Source organism: Vulpes lagopus, chromosome 7 (assembly GCF_018345385.1).
Source record: "Vulpes lagopus strain Blue_001 chromosome 7, ASM1834538v1, whole genome shotgun sequence".
Classification (NCBI taxonomy): domain Eukaryota; kingdom Metazoa; phylum Chordata; class Mammalia; order Carnivora; family Canidae; genus Vulpes; species Vulpes lagopus.
The window spans coordinates 119,105,111-119,129,792 of NC_054830.1; the positions used below are offsets into that span (position 1 = coordinate 119,105,111).

At 37.3% G+C, this 24,682-nt stretch overlaps 1 protein-coding gene across 4 annotated transcripts in view; it reads left to right on the forward strand.

The window, feature by feature from the left end:
* The window catches only part of CEP120 (centrosomal protein 120), a 97,004-nt gene that overhangs the window by 65,539 nt on the left and 6,783 nt on the right, over positions 1–24,682 (forward strand). For all 4 annotated transcript variants that reach the window (XM_041761549.1, XM_041761551.1, XM_041761550.1 and 1 more), the window contains 3 exons: positions 3,181–3,303; positions 9,371–9,469; positions 21,657–21,802. In XM_041761549.1, coding sequence (XP_041617483.1) covers positions 3,181–3,303; positions 9,371–9,469; positions 21,657–21,802 — 368 coding nt within the window. The remainder of the gene's footprint in view (positions 1–3,180; positions 3,304–9,370; positions 9,470–21,656; positions 21,803–24,682) is intronic.

Consider the following 24,682-nt stretch of genomic DNA (forward strand, 5'->3'; position numbering starts at 1 on the left):
ATTCCAACTTATCATATTGATTGCAACTGAGATTCAGATATACTTTAAGTCAGATCCTGTTTTCCTAAATCAAAGCCAAAAACTACACTTGGACCAGGTCTCTTCCTTTATAATTACTCACATGGAAAGAAACTAAATTTCAGGTAGATCGCCAGATTTTTTTCTGTTAAATTTCGTTGTGGCCAAAGTATTATATGTCACTGAACCAAATTTAGTTAAGAACCAGGGTTGGTGAGAGAATAGCCTGTGCTCCCATCCCTCCTTCCCTTACACTCACCTGTCCACCCCAGCCACTCCACACCCCAGCCTTGTCCTTCCAGCCAGGTGTCAGGGAAGCCCCCAGTGGCAGATCCCTTTTACTTCTCATCTTGCCCAAACTTACTGACAGCTTCTACACTGTTGTCTTCATGTTTATATATTGTCTTTTACCCTCCATGCCACTCTTCTCCTGGTGTGCCTCTACTTTTCTGGCCACCCCTCAAGCTCCTTTGCAGGCTGCTTTTCCTTTTTTCTAGCCATTCAGTGTTGGGCTTTCTCCAAGCTCAGGACTTAGTTTATACAAAACAATCTTATTTGCACCCATGGCTTCAGAGACACAGTGTACCTCTGGGACTTTCACATTTATATCCTTGACATGGTAGAGCCATCCAGCTAACCAATTGCATTTTGACCTCTACTTGGATCTCTCATAGGCATTGAAAACTCACCCTGACACTCCTGTCCATACCTGACTGTCCTCTAAGTGTCATTTCAGTAATGGACCCTCTCATCTGTTCTTGTTACAGCCAGGGTGATGTTGACACTCGGGGAATCCTCACACCCTCCATTAACATCCTCCAGTATCATCTTATTGCTCTGAGGATAAAAATCAGAGTTAGGATCTTGCCCTCTTAGCCTTTGCGTAGTTGGGACCCAGCTGACTTCTTTGGCTGGGTCTCCCATCTTTCCCCTCTGCTCGAGGCTCTCTGACCTCACTGGGTTTCCTTTGAGTCCTCAGGCCTACATAGGATCTTGGTGTGTACTGCTTTTTCTGAGCCTTGTGAACTGTACTCATCCCTGAGTTTCAGGCTGAAGCATCACTTAGCCAGAGCAATCTTCCCTGACTCCTGTTCTCTAAGTCTCCATCGAGTTTTTAGTAGATGTATTAGCAGTTAGTTTTAATTTTCATTAGCGTGATAATCTGATCAGCATTAGATTGTTAGTTCCATAAAACTCCTTTGGTTTGTATCTGTATGCCTGGAGCCCAGCCAGCCTTCAGAACATACATAATAGTGCTTAATAAATTCTTGCTGGAAAGAAAAGAAGGATCAAGCTGTTAAAAATTAAGTTTATCCTTCTTGAAAAATTTCAGCATAGAATAGATATGTATGGTCAATGCCTCCAAACTCTTCAGTAAATTCTGGCATGAAGAATAGTTTCCATAACTGTTCAGGGCCAGATAAAGTCACATTACTTAGTTGTACAAGGGGGCAGTCGTGATAGGATTCACCAGTAGTGCTTCCTTTCTTCCATTTCTTAGGACGATCGAGCCTCCTAGAACAGAGGCTTCTAACATGTATTAGAATCACCAGGAGATTTTTTTAAAAAACCTATTTCTACCTTGTCCCAGACTGATATAATTAGCTTACATCTTTGTGGGAAGAACCTTTGTGGCAAGAGCTGGCAATTTAGCAAAAATTACCCCAGGCACTCCTAAAATAAAGTCTAAGACCTTGGGAGAAACCCAGCTGGGGAGTGGAAGGAGCTGGGGGGCAGCACATATTTCTGGGATGCTAAAATCCCTAAGCGCTTTACTGGGAACATTTCATATTTTATATACAACATTCTAGGCCCTTACTCAGAACCAGATTCTGTATACTTAACACAGTTCTAACCAGACAGGAACAAATGACAAAAAGACACCGTCAGTGAAAGATGATCAAGTATCTGTATTCCATTATATAAAAAGCAGATCCCACAACTCCATCAATGTTGTTTATGGACCATTTAGCAAAAGAAAAAGAGCCTATTATGCCTCATAGCTTACTTTCTGTAAAACCTGATTGGAGCCACAGTAATTATCTCTGCATGGTGGAAAAAATACCAAATATGAAGTCTTTTAAACAAAAGCTAAAACAAATAAATGTGACAGAGATGCTTGAGGACGGTTCTTATTCAAATTAAAAAGTAGAAATTTGGATATTCCAAGAGGTAACCTTCAGACATATGAAGAATTTTCAGTTAATAGAATATATCATTACCTAAAGATGCAACATAAATCCTAATTATAATTATTTGTATTTACTGGCATGAAATAAGAATTTATTATTGATAATTTTAAGTTCCATTTCTGTCTTACATTTTCTCAGTATTTCAAATACAGGTAAGTCATGTCGTAGCGATAAGATAAATGGGTTTATCTAAAGATTAGTAGTCATAGTGTTACATGTTTTTGGAAGGCTTCTTTAACAGTGCTTGTATGCATTTGATTAAAAAAAAAATCCAGATTTGAAAAGAACATCATTATATCCTATTTTTTTTTTTGGAGGGGTTTTTTTGGTAGTTCTGAAACTGTTCTAAGAGGAGTTATATATAGACTTGAGTCAAGGTGGTCTCTTTCTAAATTTAATAAAGTGCCTGCTTTCATCAGAGCATTGTTCTAGGGTTGAAAATGTCTGGATGCTACTCATGCTTCTGCTACTGACTAGCTTTTAGGCACTGCCACAGTCATTGAGCTTCTGTAACCCTCAAATTTCTTAGCCACAAAAATTAAAGTATTGGGCCAAATACTCTTGAAATGATTTTAAGTTGTAATAGTATTTGAATAATGAAGTTCTTAGAGCTTCAAATAATAAGAAAAATACTGCACTAAAAGCTTGTTTTCATCCATAATTATCTGGTGTATGTAAAATGCACAATATTTTCTTACATGTGACATTTCAAGTATGTGGTATCAGTATTTTTATAAAGTGAATTTCATTTGCCATTTAAAGTTTAACAAAAATGTTCTTGTGATACTGGTTTTATAACAAATTTCATACTCTTAGGTTTTTGTATCTTAACTTTTCTCATATTTCGGGGATTTTCTAAATTTTCTACTATAAACATGCTTTAAAAAATGACACTTGAATTCTGTACTATTGAACTTAGCATACTGGTTTTATTTAAAGCCTATAATACTTTTTTTTTCTTAATATACAGCTTAATGATGCTGAAAATAAGTATAAGATTTTGGAAAAAGAGTTTCATCAGTTCAAGGATCAGCAAAGCAACAAACCAGAAATCCGCCTACAGTCTGAAATCAATCTTCTCACCTTAGAAAAGGTACTCATGTCAGATTATGGCAATTTAACCAATTCTAATAATTTATAAAATCAGTAAGTATTATTTGACTATAAAACAACGTTTCACTGTAGTATTCTGATGTCAATTAAGAACAGAATTCTAGACACGTGACATTTGTCAGTACTTGAATTTCTTTTATCAGTTTTATCAGCTATAGCTTATACTGTAACGGGTAGTTGTTTGCATTATCACAGATGTGACTAACTGTAAGAATAAAGGAATCCGTGAAACTTTCAGGAAGGATAAAGAACAAGTTTTAAGATAGGAGCAAGAAGTGGGGGAAGTAGGGCATCTTCTGTCCTTCCACAAAAACATCTGTTCCTGCTGCTGTCACTGCTGTGTCCCTAAATTTCTGTATCTCCTGATTCTGGTGCTGGTCTTGCTGTTGTGAATGCTCTCTCTCACTACCCTGTAGACTCAGCATCATTACAAATCCGCACTCTCCTCTTAGCCTGGAAGATGTGATACCCATCCTTTTTTGTTTCCTGTGGTTGTAAGCCAGGTCTTGCCTCTATTTATATCTATTTATATGGGGATTCTCCAGTAACAGGGAGTATGTTCTGGTTCTAGGCATTAAAAAATGTGTAAAGTCCAACAGACAACCTAATCTGACAGTATACAATCTTGCATTTTATCGTTTGATGTTCTTTAGGTGTTACTGAGAAGATTCAGCCTATATAAGAAAATGACACAGGTTGTAAATAAGAAAATAAGCTCTCGAAGTTAAAGGCCACTAGGGGGCACTTTCAGAAAATTGGGAGATGGAAGTTGGGAAGATGCTAGGGTCACTTTTTGCTGTCTGTGTCTTTATCTCTGTGCTTTTGTAATTTTCTCCAGTAGTGGGCATGCTTTTTTTTTATGGTTCCCTCTCTTGCCTGACAGCCCTTCTCTTTAGCTTGCCTTGCGCACTCCCCACTGTACTCTGGCTCCCTAGACAAGCCTTGTTTCTAGGTTCTAGATAGTAAGAACTGCTACTCCTGGTACTTCCTTCTGTAATGCCTGGCCCAGGCTGATGCTGCTAATCATTGAGAGGCCTTACCCTATACCCTCTGGCATTTCTGCTTTTCCATGACCTGTATCACCAGTCCCCTGTATTGAGTTAATCTGTTTTAAAGAGCTGTAGTGATTTCTGGTTTCTTGGTAGGATGCCCATGGACCGAACTGATTTTTCATTACCCAGCAAAGATATACGATCTTTGACATTGTGCTAAATGCTATTCTGAATGATTAGAAAACATTTAGGATAGAGTCAGGTAAATGACCGGTCATACAAAGAGGCAGGGAACTTACCTAGATAGTTAAGGTTAAAAGTAGATGATGGCTGATACCATCTAACTTTCTCTTACAAAGAGCCACAAATGCAAAGGGGAAACAAAGCTACTTCTCCTGAAATCAACATGTGAAGTGTAACTACGAAATGAGACTGGATATGCAACCTAAAGGACACATGACCTTTTAATGGGTGAATATATGGGGAAGGAGATTCTAAGAAGAGGTATTTAAGCCAAGTAGAAAGGTTAGAGAGTCTATTGCATATCTGAGTAATAGCTTGACTATTGGGTCATTATGGTTGTAGTTTCAAAATAAAAATGAGACTGATAAGAGAATGCTGTAAGTGGAATTTTTGGCCCTATGGGTGGGAGAGGGGGAAGACCTTAGATGGTAAGTTAGAGAATTTGTATTTCATCTGGTAAGAAAAGTCAGAGATTACTTAACTTTATCAGATTGGCTTAATGGATGTCAATAAAGTGAAGAATTTTCAAGAAGAACTTTTTGAGGAAGTGCCTCTTGTAGAGAATTATGATTCTAGACATACTACATTTGAGATGCTAACAGAAAAATGAAGTGGAGCAGTTAACTGAGTGGTTAAAAATGAGAAGGACAGTAGGGAAGAGAGAAAAGGGCTAGACCTCCAGGTTGGGGAGTCAGGGGCATAAAGAAGCCACTTTAGATGCAGATACAATGGGGGCTGAGGTATATTTAGGAAGAACCCCTGAACATCTAGGGGGACGTATGGCCTCAGGGACAGAAGAGAAGAGTCAGAGAAGGAGGCTAAAAAGATTTAGTCTAGTGCAGTGCCAGAAGAGGAGGATTTTTGAAAAAAAGAGGGTAGAGGTCCTATCTCATCAAGGGCAAGTCAAGAATGGTGGAGGAAGGGCCATGGGCTTGTCAGGTAAGAAATCATTAACTTTGAAAAAGCCATATTACAGTGGCTTATTAAAAAGTTTGGCATTGAAAAAACAGCAAACTAACCCAGAGGCCTCACACTGTTAAAAAAAAAAAAAAAAATTACAGCAGGAAGAAATTTAGCTTTAAGAGAGGAGGGGATGAGTGGACCATGAAAGAGTTTTTCTTGGGAAAAAGAGACACTATTTAAGAGGCAGAAAGGGTGACTACATAGAAAAGTCGGACACAAGAATTAGACTGTGGTTAAAAAAAAAAAGAAAGAGTTGAAGTGGGTATTATTCTGCTATTTCTGAACTCATTAAATGTTTCTGTGGCCTGTCCAGGGCCGAGCTATCTTTGGTTCCTCTTCTTACCCCACATGGACTTGACTGCCAAGCCTGGTTGATTCTGTTTCTTACATATCTGGACAGTCTTTCCATTTCTCCATTTGAGTTTTTGGCCTGTTAATTTGTCTACCAGTGAATTTGAATCCAGCTGGAGATTTTCAGCCTCTCTTTTGATAAAAACAAGTGTTCAACTGTTTCCGGGTTTACAATTCTGAATTCTGTGGTACCTCCCAAAGATCGCTGAAGCGCACAGTGTCTCAGCCATTCTCACAAGCCCTCTTAGCACAGGTGTCAGAGAGTATTTTCATTTTATTGTTTTACTCTCAGAGACTACTAATCTCAGAACAGAAGCATTATTTTTTCTGAATATAAACTTGATACTTTCAACCTTAGAAATACATTTTAAGTCATTTTCAAAACCCATTTTTTCCAACTATACTTCTACCAAGAAGGTAAAAATCACTCAACATATTAGAAGTTTAAACAATGCCATGAATTTGTTAAGAGCAAGGGGGAGAAAAATGACTAATGCAGCTGCCCCTGAACCAGACCTAACGGATTCATCCAGCATGTTTAAGTGTTCAGTAAAACAAGGCTTCTCAGCTTTTGTGAAAATTCTTGGTAAATTTTTTTGGAGCCAGAAGAGGGCAGAATCTTATTTCTTATTTCTAGGTAATGACAAAACCTAAAAGCACAAAAAGAAAGACATAGTGAAAAAGTATCTGATTCCATCTGTAACTTCTGGCTGAGTGAGAACTTTTTCTTTTCTGATTACTGTCTTCAGTGTAGAAGAAATACTTCCATTTTCACAGAAATGGTATAAAAATAAAGATACAGTTTTACCAAATATTCCTGATTCCGTTTGTTATGTAAGAAGTCAGTAATAGTTTATAATTTGCTTTTTGGTAGGAATGACTCTTAGATGGCTTAAAAATAACTCTTTTAAATTAATGAAATATAGAAAACATGATTTAGTAGGGCAGACTGAAGTTGAAGATAAGCCCTGAAATTTTCTGCTTTAAGAGTATTTGGCATCCCATCCATCCCAGTCTTAAGGCAAAGGGAAGGGTGAGGGGAGAAAAGAGAGAAAGAGAAAAAGCATATTCTCTTCATTTTCAGAAAGTATGCAATAAAATTGGGGAGAGGACGCAAAGAGCCATAAGTGATTGTATGTAATCAAACACCAGGGCATGTAACAGGAACTCTTGGCAATATAGAAAACAGTAGTTTTAAAAGACAGCTTCCTGGGGGGATAGCTGAGCCTGAAGCTTAACATTTTAAGTAAGCAGAGTAGAAAAAGAAGTATCTGGCTCAGGAAGTCGATGGGGCAGGGAAGGTGGTCTACAGGACACCAGCTTGGGGCCTAGAGGAGACGGTTTTCTCTTGAGGAATACCCAGGAAACAGGACAGAAGTGAAATTCTGGAACACCTTGAAACATAGGCTGAGGAGTGGAGGCTCAAGACTACAGGTGAGTAGTAGCCACAGTCGATTTTTTTTCTGGCAGAGAGTAAGGTGCGATGTGCAGAGAGGAAAGAGTTGAGGCTGAGGAGACCCAAGAAGAGAAGAAGAACATGGGTTAAGGAAATGGCATGAATGTAAAAGAATAAAACTGTCACATTCTTCCAGGGGGCACTCTGGAGTTACTTGCAACAGATTGGAACTGGGGAGTAGGACAATCAGGGACAAAGCCAGTGCCATCTGTCTAGTAGAGAACAAGAGCAATGGGCACAGAAGCAGGACAATGGGGGTATCAGCAAGCATGGATCTGTGCTTTCTGCCTGTGCTCGGAGGCGCAGAGCCGGAGGTCAGAGATCTGTAACTTGGCTCATGACATAAGTGTACAGGTGAGCCCAAGCTTCACACCTACTCACAGTGAGACATCTTAACAGGAGGTCTGTGAATGCCCTGGAATTATATCCTATCTGTAGCCATTAGAATCACAGAGGCACTTGAATTCTTAAAAAAAAAATAAAGGTAGGAATCTTGATTAGGCCAAAGGAATGAATTAGAAGTGAGATTTGTATCTGAAATTTGCTAACGACAATTTTTTAATTTAAGTGTGAATAACTTACGCAAATGGGACTTATTTTGCTAATTATGGCAAAACTGTTAAAACCTGCCCTGCTTTCTTTGTTGAGCCCTTCCCCGGTATATACATGATCCCTCTGGCTTCATCCTCATCCTTAGGCCCATCCAGACTACTACACCTTCTCTGAGACCCATGGACATGATCGCTTTTATAATTAAATACTACCCTTTTATCTCAGAGCTGTAAAAAGATTGTTGCTAGTCCTCTCACCAATGCCCTATTGTTAAATTACCAAGTCATATGTATAAATCTGTGAGGAGTAAGTAGAAGAGATCATCTTTGATAATCTCAGAGTATTATTCAACTTAAGACATCTCAGTCTAGTTGTGAAATGTCAACACCTTTATATCTAAGCACCAGGGATTTGTAAAGCAGAAAAGACCTTGACTCCATGAAGTCATATATTACTGCAGAGAATGTTCTGGTCTTTTGTGAAGGGAATTTGGCAATCAGCTTTTCCTTTCATTTTATTTTCATATAAGTTTTCTGGAGTTTGAATTGTGGGAGAGTGCCTTTGGTTTGTTTTCCTGCAAAACATGAGTTGTGTGTATGGGAAAAACTAGACTTGATATAAAAAACTTAGACCTGTTTAGAGTCACAGTATTTTACTGTAATTCAGGCATATTATTACATTATCACTTAAATACTAAAACTGTCTGTTGGCTTCATGAGTTTGTTTGGTACTTGGTTTGAAACACTGAGAGAGTACATTCCAGAACATAGCCAAGTTGGCTTCAGTTCATGCACAACAGATTGCCTGCTGCAAGTATAAATAACCATTTCTTTAATGGAATCACTTTCATGTTTTTCTTTATATATTTGAGGAAAAATAGAAAATAAAAGTTAGATGAGTGTTATTAGGAGCATTATTTTTCCAACTCTTGGGTTTATTTTAACATTCTTAAAATATTTTTCACTTTGTACTCTTTCTTAGTAAATTGCTTTCTGATAAAACATTTCACTGTTTTCAGCATTCTCTGATTCTTGCCAAAATATAGTTAGAAAAGTATCTCTGCTCGCTCTTTTTGTTATAAGACCAAGTTCCATGTCATGATAGGACTCCAAAAGGAAGAACGTGGTTTCTTAGATTTAGAGTGCCAGCTGAATTGGAATGCTAACAGTAAGAACTGCTTTTTGTAAAAAGTGAATTTGTTTTTCACTCTATATACGTTTTAATACATTTATAGTAACTGTCTGGAGGTTAAGACTGATTCGGTTCCTTTTAGTATAGGCTGTTAGGCAGTAAAAATACGACTATATTTTAAACAAGAAAATGTTCATGTGCCATAATATTTATAGTAAATTATATAACAGTTTTAGATGATGTCGTATGTTACACTATATAAACTCTTTTCTTAAGCCAGACTCTTTGTATATATTATCTTTCAGTGATTGTACACAGTGGTATAGTGTTTCACTTGATACGATTTTAATCACTGTTAGGTTGAACTTGAAAGGAAGTTGGAATCTGCAACTAAGTCTAAACTGCATTACAAGCAGCAGTGGGGACGAGCTTTGAAAGAACTTGCCAGACTTAAACAGGTATGTAGTTTATAGCTGATGATGGATTGTTCTTTTTATGTCTTTTTCCCTTGATTCTTTACAAGTACGTGTATTTGGCAGTATCTCGTATGTTCAAATGCATACATTTCAATCTCCTGGGCTATTTCTGACAGTAGGAGTTTAGGGTCTTTTTAAAAGACATTTTTTTAATAAAAAAATTAAGTCTTTTTTTTTTTTTCCCTTAAGTTGCCAACTATCGTTCCCAGAAAATTGGGATTAATTTCTTTTACTTTGACTTATAAGATGGCCATTTTTTTTTTTTCTCTTAGTATTCCTTCCACTGAAAGTACATTTTAGGAGAGAACTTCAGGAATAGCTGAAAAATTTTAACATATCTTCCACTGTAACAGCTTATTTTAAATGTTATTCCTAAGACATTTATTTAGTAGAGAAAAGAAATCACAGATTTGCATAATTTAATTTTTCAAGAGTTTAAAAAGTGATAGTTTCCTGAATGCCTTTTTTTTTTTTTTTTTTTTTTGGCTTCTTAAATTACTTTTTTCCCCTTCCTTCCTATTCCTTGATAACAAATGCCGTAAGGCTCAGGAGAAATTAATCTTATTTTGGGGTAAGATCAAATAAAATGTGAGCAAGGTTTTTTAGAATCCAGCCTACTTGTCCTAACAATTTTAAGGGTCAGTAATGGTTAGCTTATTCTAACTTTTGCCTTTCCTTGAATGGTCACTTTTATTCTGAATGAAATTTGGCACATAGGACCTTTCACATTTCTCTTCTTTTCATCTGTCTCCATGACCATCAAATGCTATTAAACATCTTTGTGGTATTGTACTAATCGCTTCCTGCCCTCATAGAGAGTTATGTAGAAGACCGCAGGAGAAGAACTAATACAGTTTGCTTTAACAGAGCTCATGGAAGAGCTGAGATTACACAAAGTGACTAGTTTATAAAAGTTCACAGTACTAAGGATAGATGAATGTAACTGCAGGTCTCCTGCATTCAAGCTACTGCCCTAGATTGATAGATGAATGTAAAACTGAAGTCTTTCCCTCAGGGAGCTTGCAATTTAGTAATAGGGAAGAAAATCACAAGTACAACATTTATATTTAGGAGTAAGAGCCCTAATCCATCCAGAGTAATCAGGAGTAATCAGGAGGGGAAAGTATATATATTTAATTGCACTCAAGAAAGGTGCTGTGGAAGAGGAGGTAGTTGAGATAGATCTCCAGTGAGTGGGTTGTTATTTAGGACAGTTAGTGAGGGAAATGTTGGAAATAAAACTGATGAAATGATTGTGGCAAACAGGCATGATGTTGGAAAGCAGAGACTATACTTGGACCACAGAGGAGGACCCATTGTAGAGAACATTTTGGGGGATAAGGACTGGAACTTCAGTGGGAACAGGACACACAGATTCTTGTAAATTACAGCAAAAACCAAAAAAACATGGTTTTGGTAGATTATGCATAGCACAGGCTACCTGATGATAATGCAGAGTAGAAAGTCAAAGATGATGCCAAAGGTTCAAGCTTTACTGCCTGGAAAAGAGTTTTCCAGTATTAAGACGAGAAGGCGATAGGACTTGCAAAGTTGGACATTGTAACTTTTGCAGAGAGAAAGTGAACAAGCAGTCAGAAGAATGGATCTGGTGTGGGGAGGATGATTGGGCTGAAGAAGAGAGGAAAGACTCCCTTGCAGAGGTGAGAATTTAAGCTGTGGTGGCCAGAACTGAGCATTCTGGTTTCCAGAAGAATGGAATGAGAGCTGGTTAGAGGCAGCAGCTAGAGAGCAAGAGGGTGATCATGACTGTGATTCCCAGTTCCCCACTTGATGTCATTTAATCCTAACCAAGATCCCTCTGGATCTGGTGATTTTATTTCCATTTTTCAGATGAAAGACACTGAGACTTAGAGCAGTTAAGTCAGGTGCACCTGCTCACACAGATCATGAGCAAGGCAGCCAGCAAGCTTTGGAGCCATCAGACTGGAGCCCAGGCTCTTTACCCTTTATATCATTATCTTTTTATTGCATAGAAGCCAAATAATTCAAGAATTTCAAGAAGAAAGTATGCCAGGGAAAGCCTTAGGGATTTTTGACAAAGTACTGAGGCATGCTTGGTGTGGCACATCCCAGCCAGGGAAATGACATCACTGACTGTGAGATGGACAAGCTCTGATGAAAAGAATGAGTGACTTTGAGTGGGAAGAAGCTAAAGTCATGATGCCGAGTTACTTAGGTTACATAGGGTACAAAGAGGGGGAGTCCTGAGGAATTGGGAGCAAGGAAATAATGTGTTTAGAGTAGTTGTTAAAAGTAACAGGATCCGAATTGTCTCAGAGGTGGCACACATGGTGGTTTTAGAACCTGACATTGGAGTCCTGAGAGGTGAGCTGAATGAATTTGGTTGTACCTCTTAACTACCCTCTGTGACTTGGGTAATTGCTTTTGATTTTTGTTCACCATACAAACCAGGAGACTAATTTCTCATTACAGGTTGTTCCAAGCATTGAATGAGTGGTTTATACAGTATTTAATACAGTGTTTGGTACATTGGATATGATACATGGTAACTGCTAAAACTAGTGTGCAGTGTTATTGATTTTAGTCAATAACTAGCAGGGATCTAATTGGTTAAGAGCTATGGATATTTTTGAAACAGAAAAACATTGGAGGGAGTTGTGACTACATGTTCTAACAAAGAGTAGCCAACAACAATTTCAGATTTTTTAAGTCTCAGGTAGCTGTGGATGTGGTTATATAGTAATAGCAATAGGGAAGCAGGCAGGATATAGTTTGAGTAATAACAATACTTTGTATTTACATGATAGTTTTATAGCTGTTCTTTAGAAAACTGTATAGAAGGAAAAAAATACCTGAATGTGCAGATAAAGCTGAGTGTCAGGAGGAGAGCTTCCTCAAGCTGGCATATTAAGAGAGGAGAGTGCATTGAGTCGGTCATTCTGTACTCATCTGTCAGCATGTGCTTAATACTGAGAGCCTGGGGTACCGTGGCACAGAGCTACCCTGTGCTGTACACAGAGCAGTGTCCCCTACCCCTTGGGAATCCTCTGTCCAATTTGGAGGACTGATAACCCGGGCTCTAGCAGGGTGGTGAAAAGTGCAAATGCAGTTAGAGCCTACATAACACACAGGACGTGTTAGAAAAAATAAGAGGACAACGGGCTTCTCAGTGTATTTTGTCCCTCAAAGCTAAGGGAGAAATGTTTCAAAGACAGCATTCCAAATACTACTATTAGATTTGAAAGCATTTCCAGTCTTAAAACCCAAAGTAGATGGGGAAGGGGTGGAAGATGGTGCCTGCTGCTGAAGAAAAGTTATATGGTGGAGGCTCAGAGACTCAGAATGGTAATGAATTAAAAGGCATTTCTAAAATCAGTAATGAAAAGGTGGAAAAGTATTAGCTGTTGATTAGTGAGGACTTGTTTCTCCAAAGGAAATGCCTTGATTACTGCAACAAGATTTCATTATAATTGTCACGAAAAGGCTGCCCTTTTGGCCCCTCCCTTTCTTTTACAGGCATCCTTGTACACTTTTGCTGTCTTCTTGCTTTTCCCCATTTCATTCATTCTTTTCCGTTTATCCTTTCTTCCTGTGTATTTTCTACCCTCCTGCCTAAAAACCATTGGGCAAAGTGATTTTTGGCTATTTGTTCCTCCTAACAGAGCGGCTGTCACCACAAAAGTCAGATGCTCCCCTTGGAGTTACTCTATGTATTAAGACGTAAACAATGTTACATTACTGGTTCAACTCTAAAGTCTTTCTTCAGGAAAATAGTCCCGTTCTTTCGAGTACAGTGATCCTCCTTGCAGACTAATTCTGTTCCTTATCCCACAAACTTTCTGCTTTGGAAACAATACTGTAAACAAACTTTGAGGTCACTAGGAATCACTGATGTTCTACAGACGACTTAAGAAGAAATGCAAGAGCCTTTGTGATTACCATGCTGCATTGTGCTCTGCCACTAAATGTTTTTGCAGGATTAAAATTAATAACTTCGTCAAATAGGCACAATTCATATGTGTGAAAATACAATTTTTTTCTAGAACTTTTTATTAAAAACACATTTATTGTGTTCAAATATAAATTGGAATCTTCTATCTGCTTTTGTTCAGAGGATTGTTTGTGCAACTTCTTGTTTAAATTGGATTAGTACCATGTTAATTTTACATTGCTTCTGGTCAATAGCCACGGGGCTATAATCTCTGCCAGTAATTTGTCACAGCAAAATCCTCTGGAGGGCCATACAAAACATTTGTGTAGTACGGATTAGACAGGGAAAGCCATATCTTAGATTGTTAATAAATGTTAATGACAAAACCCAGCTGGTAAAGCTTGGAAATAAGATCTAATGCCTGGTCCCTATTGCCAAAAGAATGTTTAAACAGATTTCCATTACTCAAAGGTGACCCAGTATAGTCAATTTGTGAATTAAAAAAATCATACTCTTCTAATGACTTAGAAAAAAATCTTTTCTTCTGCTTTACAACCATAAAAATCTGTGTTTCCAAGCTGTAGTTTTTGTTGGTGTTGTTTCTTGCTAACTGGGGAGGCAACAGCTACAAAATAGAACATAAAGTGGGTCCTAACTTAGAAATAAGGAAATGATACCGAGACATTCTGAATTTGATATCTTTGGTACAGTGGATAGCACAGATCTTAAAGAATTCTGATGGTTAGACAGTTAATGGGAAAATTAGTTTCTTTTTCCCCCCATGTCCATGAAGGTACATTATCGAAATATTTTTAAACCAAAACCAACACTTGAGTTTCCTTGTTCTTCAGATACTCAAGATTGTCGCCTTGACATTCATTGTCACCTTACGAAATAATTGGGTAGAATAAAAGCGCTACTTTTAAAAAAATGAAGCATGAAGAGGTATGAACTTGTTGCTATAGAAAATCTAACAGTTTCATTATGTCAGATCAATTAAAACTAGGTACATCTGTTCCCAGGACAGGAAACAGGACTAAGATTTTGGGTTAGGATATGGTTCCCTTACCATATTTGTGCACAGTAGATCTGTTTAAAACTAAGCTCTGATATATTTAGTTAAAACAACACAGACTTCATTGGCTGACATCAGCAGTATCTTGTCCAGCCTCCTGCTTATCCACTCAGGGTAATTAATTTGATTAATTTATAAGTAATTTAGCCAAGGATGGGATGTAAATCTTTGTTTAAGAAAACAGTTGGAGGTCCAAGTCTTGGTTAAAAACTGTGTCTTGAAACCATCCAGGCCCTCCTACTGCCTTGTCAGCTCTGGGTTATTTTCAGAAAACTTTACTTGAGTTCCTTAGTTTAGTGGTAAGTTTTTCCCACAGACTTACATGGTATGTGTGAGTGGGAGAGTAAGTAGTGGCCACTTTTTAGCCGCTGTTTAGTCTAGTGTATGCATGTTTACATCTCCTCCCTGGATTTATAGGCAGCTAAGGCAAAATAAAGATTATACTCACTTGATTGAGGAGCCTTTAACCAGAGCACCTGGCAATGGAGAGGATTTCTTTCTCTAAATCTCTAATTTTTGTGCGTGTATGTGTGATTATTGTTAATGCCATATACTTGAAGAAAAATTCAAGGCATTTAAAGGCTTTTCTTCAATGTTTTAGAACTAGAATGTTTCAAGTTTTATAATGTTACAATTTTATAGAGTAACCTAAAACTATAAATTGGCTTTTAGTGTTACTTTCTTCTGCTTGTCATGAAAAACTTTGCTAATTGTAAACAAATGCACATTTTGCAACACTGCCTAACACAGAAAATAATAATCGCCAGTCATCATAATCCCTTCCCAGCCATTGTTAACATTTTGGTGTATTTTTGTTGAGCTTTCTTTTCCTTTTTTAATAATTACTTTTTGAAAGAAAGTACAAAGAGGAGGAAAAGAAAAAAAAGGAATATGATTCTTAAACAACTGCAACCCCCACCTTCTATTTTAAGAAACAGCATTATCAGTGCTTTAGAGAAAAGGCTCTGTATGCCTTTTCTCAACTGCATCCTCTCCAGAGGTGACTACTTGCTTAAATTTGGTATTTATTTTTCCTTTGCTTTCCTTTACTTTTATGTTTTTCAGCTTTACATAGATGAGATCATTTTCTTTGAATAATTCTGTTGTCTACCTTATAGGACTCAAAATTGCTAAATCTTAAAAGATTTAGCTACTGGGTGTTCTTCTGTATGTTGGTAAATTGAACACCCATAAAAATTTATCAAAAAAAAAATTTAGCTGCTTTGAGGAAAGAAGCTGTAGTTCATCTTCATTGGCTTCATTCACAGCCAATATATGAATGTAGCATGATTTATCCGGTCCTTTTTCAGTGGATTTTTTTTTTAACAGAATAAGACAACAATGAAGATTTTTGTATGTGTCCGAGTTTCTCTAGTATTTATTTTGAAAACTGGTGTTTCTGGTAATAGGGTTCACTGATTTCTTCTGCTTTGCTAAATATGGCCAAATTACTTTCCAAAGTGGTTGTACAACTTTTCAGCTCCCAGGAGTAATGTGTAATTGTTATTCTTCATACCATGTCCAACATTTGGCTATTATAACATGCATTAATTTTTTCCAGTTTGGTGGGTCTGAAATATTATCACTTTGTGGCTTCAATTTTCATAATCCATGATTACTACTTTGGAGCATCTTTTATTAACCACTTGCATAGTTTTTAGGTCTCTTGCTCAATAGAAGTAAGTTAGTAGGTAATCCAGATTTTCAAATCACTGGAAGCCAAATTTAAAATAACAGCTATCACTCTGTTCTAGAAAAAAGGTGATATGATGGACAATGATGGTAGAGAATTGGAATCTTCTGAATGATACAGAAATTCTAGATGTGAAAGGATTTTAAATGAATTTTATGTATAAAATTCAATAGATGAATTAATAGCAGATTGGATATAGCAGAACCAAGCATATATAAACTGAAGTCAATAAAAAAGCATCCAAACTGAAAGTGGGAGCGGGGGGGGGGGGGGAATGGAAACTATAGCAAAGAACATGAACAACATGTGGCATAGAGAATGAGACTGTCTTTGTGTGTGTGTGTGTGTGTGTGTGTGTGTGTGTGTGTATAACTATGTACCCTGTCTAAGACCATTTGGGCTGCCATAATGAAATACCACAGACTTAACAAACAACAGACATTGGTTTCTCACAGTTCTGGAGGCTGGAAGGCCAAGATCAAGGTGGCAGCCAGCATGGTCAGATTCTGTATCTAGTGAGGGCTTGCTTCCAAGTTCATAAATGGCAACCTTTTTGCTGTGTCCTCATGTGGTAGAGGGGCCAGTGAGCACTCTGGGTCTCCTTTATAGGGGCAATAATCCCATTTATGAGGGCTCGCCTTCATGAACTAATTACCTCCCAAAGGCCCCATCCCCTAACAGCTCAAAATGAGGATTAGGTTTCATTACACACATTTCTCCAGCTATCTGAAAGTAGAGAGTTCCTGTGAAACTTATTGGAAGTCGAAATAATGCAAAGCAGAGAGTATCCCCAACTTCCCCACAGTTGGTGTTATACCACTTAGCTTTTACAAAAGACCTACATTAGTATGGAAATAGATTTTTCCTCGTAGTAAAAATCCTCTTAGGATTTGTTTAGCCAAAACTGGTACTAATGTAGATTTTTCATAACAGTAAAGCAGTATGATACCACCTTTCAAAAAGGGAACCCTATATGCATTTGGAGGAGACACAAATATTAAGACTCCAGCAAGCCCTCAGAAGACATCAGAATGGGAGAGAAGGGAGTATTTTAAGACAGACTAGGTGAGAATTCTCTAAAAGTGAAAAAGGTATCAGTTTATAGATTCAAGAATATTTATGAACCCTAAGCAGGATAAATATGAGGTAAACAGTACCTAGATTCATCATAGTAAAGTTGTCAAAAAAGCACTGTGAAAACCTTAAGGGATGGGAGTACAGGAAGACTTGGCCTTCACAGAAGCAACAGTAAGACTGTCAGATGACTTTACCACAGCAGCGTAGGAATTCATAACATCCTTGAAGTACTGACAGAGGATTAACTGCCAACCTCACGTTCTATGTGTTCTTCATAAAGAACAGTGACATAAGACTTTTCAGACTTAAGGAAAACTGGGAGACTGTCATGGTAAACCTAAAGTAAAAATAGGTTTTCTCTAGGCAGAAGGAAAATGATCCCAGATGAAAACAGGAGAATAAATAGTTGTTGATGGGAGGAAACAACACTCACAGCATTGGTTGGGTTTAAGATATATGTAGAAATAAAATTCACGACAAAAATCCAGAAGAACAAAAGTAGAAAAGATACGAAGGAACAAATAGAATTAAAATGTTTCAAGTATGTTCCATTATTTGTGAAGTTGTCAAAGTCCTGATCTGTATTATTTCTAAAAGGAAAGTGAAAATGACTAAGCACCTGATGGGGTGTGGGTGGGGGATGGAATGACAAAGGATTAACTAAAAAAAAAAAGACCAGAGGAGAGAACATCAAAAGAGGGATCAAACATAGATCATCCTAACACAAAGATTTAAACCACTTATATCACCAATTGCTTTAAATATAAATGGACTAAATACTGTTATTAGAGACAAATATTACATGAAAAACTAAAAAATATAGCAGAATGCTACTTAGAAGGGACACAGCTTAAATCTAAGGATACAGAATGGATAAATTTTAAAAAGGGAAAAGTATCTACCACATTAATACTAATCATAAAGCTGGTCTAGCACTACTTGTATCAGGCAAAGTAAACTTCAGGGCAAGAGGCGTTACCGTAAATTGTTCATCAATTCACTGGGAAGATGACAACATTTCTACATGTTCTGTATGTACCTGGCAATAGCCACAGATTCATATAAAGCAATGTGTTGAGAATTAAAAAGGGGCAACCATTTTGGATCCCCTCCTTCTTTGAGAGCTTTCTACTATGGTTCAGTAAACTTTACTTTTCCTTTTAGTTTTTTTTTTTTTTAAAGTAGAGAAGTTCATAATGGTAATTTTATTGTAACTCTTGGGAAGTGATAGAGCAAACAAGAAAATTAGTAAAGATTTAGGATAGACAACACAATCCTTGGTATATGTAGAGTATTTAATCAGAAAAGTCTAAACATGTATTCTAGTACACATGGACCACGTAGCCACATTGCTCATATGCAAGATCAGACTACTCAACAAATTTCAGAATATTGTAATTTAGAGTATCTTCTGTCCACAGGGAGATTAAGCTAGAAAGTACTAATGAAAAGAGAATATCCCCAAATGATTGAAAATAAGGTAGTATATTTCCAATTACCCATAGCTAAACTGAAAGCCACAAGCAAAATTAGAAAATGTTTTGAACCAAGAAATACAACATATCAAGACAGGAGATTTAATGACCTAGTAGAATTAAGTGAGTTTAGCAAGTTTGCTGGAAACCAAATCAGTATGTAATATCAATATTAATTCTCTGTACCAGAGCCAATTAGAAAATGAGAATCTAAAAACTCTGCCATTTACTATAACATCTAAAAAGAAGAAATACCTAGGAGCATATTCTAAGAAAGTTGTTACCTTAGTATAAAGAGAATTATAAAGTATTAAGTGAAATTAAATAAGATCCAAATAATTAAAGAAATAGACAATGTTTACTGTTTGAAGACTCAGTATTGGGGATCCCTGGGTGGCGCAGCAGTTTAGCGCCTGCCTTTGGCCCAGGGCGCGATCCTGGAGACTCGGGATCGAATCCCACATCGGGCTCCCGGTGCATGGAGCCTGCTCCTCCCTCTGCCTATGTCTCTGCCTCTCTCTCTCTCTCTCTCTCACTGTGTGACTATCATAAATAAATAAAAACTTTAAAAAAAAAAAAAAAGAAGACTCAGTATTATAAAGATAATGGTTTTGGCCAAGGTATTCAGAAGATTAAGCATAATCATAAATCCCAGGAGCCTTTTATTTTAGTCCTAGAAACTGAGACTTATATGAAAATGTAGAAGACTTATACCATCACTTATCAAGAGTTATTATTTTAAAAGTTACAGTATTAAGGCAGTATGATTTAATGCAAGGACAGAAATCAATCACATTAGTGCATAAACAAATCCATATATATATATGGAGAGAAGTGTGTGAATGGTGTTACTGCCAAGCAGTAGGAGATATTTTTTTTAGTAATGTTTCCATGTCAGTTGGAGCTCTATATGGGGGGGGGGGGGGGTAAAAGAAACTTGATCTCACACATACTTAAAACCAACTGCATATGAATTGATCTAAATGAACCTTCAAGATGGTATAAAAGAACATCTTCATACAAGAGTTGCTTCAAGACTGAGGCAGGCAAAAATTTCCTTAAAGTGTACATAAAAGGCACTAGCCAAAAAAGAATAGATAGAGGACCCCTGGGTGGCGTAGTGGTTGAGCCTCTGCCTTAGCTCAGGGCGTGATCTCAAGGTCTGGTAGTCCCGCATCGGGCTCCCTGTGAGGAGTCTGCTTCTCCTTCTGCCTGTGTCTCTGCCTCTCTCTCTGTGTCTCTCATGAATAAATAAATAAAATCTTAAAAAAAAAAAAAAGATAAATTTGGACTATGTTAAAATTAAGTCAAATATCCTTACAGGAATGAAAAGACAAGACCAAACTAGTAGGAAATATTTGAAATTCAACCAACAAAAGACTTACTCCTATATATATAAAGAACTATGAATATAGCAGTAAGGAAAAACACATAGCCATATAGAGCCGAGTGCCAAATGGTTGAACAGGAACTTTACAAAAGAGTGCCATTAAAAATATTAAACCATGTTCAACCTAATTAGGTTTGAAAAAGGTACAAAATAAACTTACAGTGAGATACCACCACATAACCTATCAGAATGGTTTAAATGGCAAAAAAAAAAAAAAAAAAAGAAAGAAAAAAAAGTTATATACCGCGTGCTGGTAAAAATACAGAGCATTAGAGTGCTCACAGAGAAGTATAAATGAGTACTACTACTTTGAAAACTATTTGACAGTACTTACTAAAACTGAAATTATCCTCCCCTAGGGCCCTTCTGATTGAATCCTAGGTACATACCCAATAGAAAGGCATACAAACATGGGCTCATAGACAAGTCCAGTCATGTTCACATCAGCATTAGAGAACAAAACTACGAAGTAACCAAATGTCCCTTAACAGTGGAATGAATAGATTACATATTCATCCAATATAATACTCTGTAGTAATGGCAGTCATCAACTATACCAAATACAAATGAATCTGCAAAACAATGTTACTAACTCGAAGAAGCCAAACACAAAGTAATACATACAATTCCATTGCTATGAAATTCAAGCAGTCAAAATTTATTTGTGGTATTAGAAATTAGGGTAGTAGTTACCTTAAGGAGAGGATGAGTGGTTAGTGGCTGGGAGGAAGCACAGAGGGATTTCTGAGGTTCTGATAACCTTCTGTTTCTTGATTTGCATGGAGTAGTTTGTTTTGTAAAATGTTAGCACAATGGACATTTGTCATCTGGCATTTTACCATTATTCAGAAAATGTTTATGTTGGAAAAAGAGAACGACATATACCTACTAACTCTCCCCTATGGGAGTTGTGTCCGAAAGAAAGAAAAGCACCTGTCCCTTAAGAAATATGTTCAAAGAACCATGAGCTAACTCTGTTAGATGATAGGATGTTTTACTGCAGTGTTGCTTGTAGTACCAAAAGCCTGCTATTGAGAGACCGGTTGAATAAATCATCGAATATCCATATTGTAGAAGGTTGCACGTTTGTTTTTTAAAGAAATTTTATCATATGTGTGGAGATTCTTGTGTAAACTTAGAGAAAAAAGGAGAAAGGCATATTATTACCAAAGGTGGAAGTAGAATTAGTGACCAGGTGAAGACAGATGATTCCATTTTTCATGGTATATCTTTGTATAATTAACCATTTCTTAGGTGCTTTTACCACTGGTCCTTGTGGCAACTCATTTTCCTGCCTTCACCTTCTGTTACCTTATAGTATTTAGCTAACCTTCACTGACTGGGCCTGGAATCATTCTAGCTTACAAGACAACACAACTTTTCAGGAGAACCTTGGCCTTTCAAGGTAGTGTGTGACTCAGAAGTACAGTGTGAGGCTTACATCATGATAGGTACTGTCTAATAGGATTATGATCGCAAGTCCAGGTCCTGCAAAGTAGATTTACCACTAAAACATCAGAGTTCTGCCTTGTTTCTTTCTTTCAAGCGGGAACAAGAAAGTCAAATGGCTCGTCTCAAAAAACAGCAGGAAGAATTGGAACAGATGAGACTACGTTACCTGGCTGCAGAGGAAAAAGATACGGTGAAGACCGAGAGACAAGAGTTGTTGGATATAAGGAATGAATTAAACAGGTATGATAACCAAAAAAGGCCCCCTTTTTTCTATACAGAAACAAGTTTCAGTAAGAGAACCTCTCAGCCATTGGTCCAGAGCGGGTTCCATGTCAGGGCCATCAAGAATAAAGGAGGTCACGTACCTAGTGTAGTCAGTGCACTGACAGAATCAGACATCTACACTGAAGACCATTACGCTCAATTTATTGCCATGAGTGTAGCTGTGTTTAGCTTTTTCATTCCTATTCATAGTGTACTTTAAATTTTATTTTGTGTGACTGTTGTAGGATTGTTGTTACTATTTCAAAGTAATTGATTATACTGAAATTTTAATAACCTAAAATATTACTTAAAACCTATTTATATTATTAATCCTAAATTACTTATTCAGCCCTTAGTGTGTGCCAGTTACTATATAATAAATGCTTTCTTCTTCTTCTTTTTTTTTTTTTTTTATTTTGAAAGCAACTTTTTTGAGGAAGATACCCCATTTAGAGACAAAGAACCTGCTGATTAAAGTACCAAGGTCATGGAGCCGGAGTACAAATATGATTTTATGGCAATTAAAAAAAATACCTATTTTAGAGAAAGAGTCAGTGTGGGGAGGGCCCAGAGGGAGAGGGAAAGGGAGAGATTCTCAAGCAGACTCCACATTGAGTGCAGAGCATGACACGAGGCTTAATCTCACAGCCCTGAGATCATGACCTGAAGCAAAACCAGCAATCAGATGCTTAACCAGCTGAGCCACCCAGGTGTTCCTATGGCTATATTTTTAATTACTGATCAACACTGTAGTTCTCAGTAACGTCATGTTCGTCTTAGTGACAATTTCAGCAGTATCTTATGTCAGAAAAACTATCATTAGCAAGCAGTGTAGAAAGTTCTTTTTGGAGGGGAATTTGGGGGAAGACTTTTTAACTGAGTTTATCATAACACTAGTATTTTTGTTTCAGCAAAGACTACTGTCTTAGCTTGGGCTACTGATCACCATAGATTAGGTGGCTTCAACAACAGAAACTTTCTCATAGTTCTAGAGGCTACAAGTTCTAGATCTACCTGCCAACATGGTTAGATTCCGTGAGGACCTGCTGGCTTACCCATAGCTGCCACACTGTGGGGCGAGGGAGCAATCTCCTTTGTGACTCTTCTAATGAGACTGCTATCCCATCATGAGGTCCCTTTATGATTTTATCTAAACCTCATCAGGCCTTTTCTCCAAATACCATCACATTAGGGGTTAGAGCTTCAGCATACTAACTATGGGGGTACAAAATTCAGTCCGTATCACCTACATTTGACACCTGCATTTACTCTATCAGGTCTTTCCAGTATTTACAATACTAATATACATTAGTATATTAGTCTTTTCCAATATCCATTGGAAAAGGTCAAGTGCCATCTACAGGGCTCAATTTTGGCTATCTTTCTCTTTTTATTCAGCAGATAATTGGTGTCCACAGAGTGCTGTAGACATGGAAGATGTTATAAATAACGTGATCCTTGCCTTCTAAAATGTTGCTGTCGTATGTATAGAGTAGGGATAATCTATCACTTGTGTAAAAATTCTGTTTATCCTAAATGCATAAACAGATGAACAAGAACGTGGTTGGGCTTTTTCATACATAGTTTGATGTTGTATATTATTAGTTGGCATAGCGGACCTCTTTCTTCAAGAAAGCTGTAAGAATTAAAGTAGAGGGATCGTCCATACTGATTGCTCTAATTTGTACCACTATCCCGTTTAACCACTTGATTGCCACCCCAGTCCCAAAGCACAGTGCTTTTATGACACTTAGGCTTTTTGTCTTAGAAGAGATGGAGGTGTTTGAGGTCCTTCTTGGACTCAATAATTCAGTTTCCTGCTCTTTTGTGGGGAATCTGAGAGGTTCACCTGAACACACCAAAGTGCCATACTATCAACAGTCCTATACCCTTTCCGGTGCCCAGTCCTCCTTGTTTGTTAGAGCAGGACTCTCCTCACAGGCTCCTCTGCCTCTCCCCAACTCTGCAGAAATTTAGAAGTGGATTTGGTCCTCGTTGGCTTACTTATTCTGAAGACCAGAAGCAGGGGCTTAGACTCAACTGCTTCATCCTTCTTATTTATAAAAATAAAATTTAGGAGTAGTTGCAAATTAAAACATTTTTGTAGCCACTTGCATAGAGGAGTATGAAGTTATCTCTTAATTGTACATTTTCAGTTAGATTAAAACGTACTCCACTGTCCCAAGTTGGTGTTACTATCACCTAGGAAAGTACACTAAGTATGCTGAACATTCATAAGGCCATGTGATTAACAGTATTCGATTGGAAATACCCAAATCCCAGTGTGGTAGCTGCTTTCTGTTCTCTGGCTCCTGGATGAGACATCCCAAACATACAAAGTCTTAAAATGTACATGCCTCTGAGAGGGGCGTTCACGTCGAAACAATGTCACTTTCCATAAATACTTAGTGATGTAAGCTCTGTAATAGAGTTTTCTTGAGTCACTGCAGTATCCTAAACACCTAGCACTGTTTGGAACAAATAGGTATTTGTTGAGTGCCTTAAGAAAATTTTGTTCAAAACTACAAAAACAAGGATTTACTAACCGCCTAAAGACCAGCAATAAAGGATGGTTAAGTAAGGGTACATCCAAGTGAAAGAATGTTGTGACACCCTTTACAAGACACATAAAAATGTAGGAAAACATTCATTGTACCAGTAAGTGAAAAAAAAGTAGTATATAGCTTTGCCTATCACTAATTTTTTAGAAAAATGTTTAAGATGCATGTGCATTTTTTAATTGAAAAATACAGAAAATTATTACTTCGAATGCTTATCTCTGGATAAGATCGTCACAGTCTTATTTTCTGTTTTACACATTGCTAGAACTGCAGTTTTTATTATATATTTTGCAAT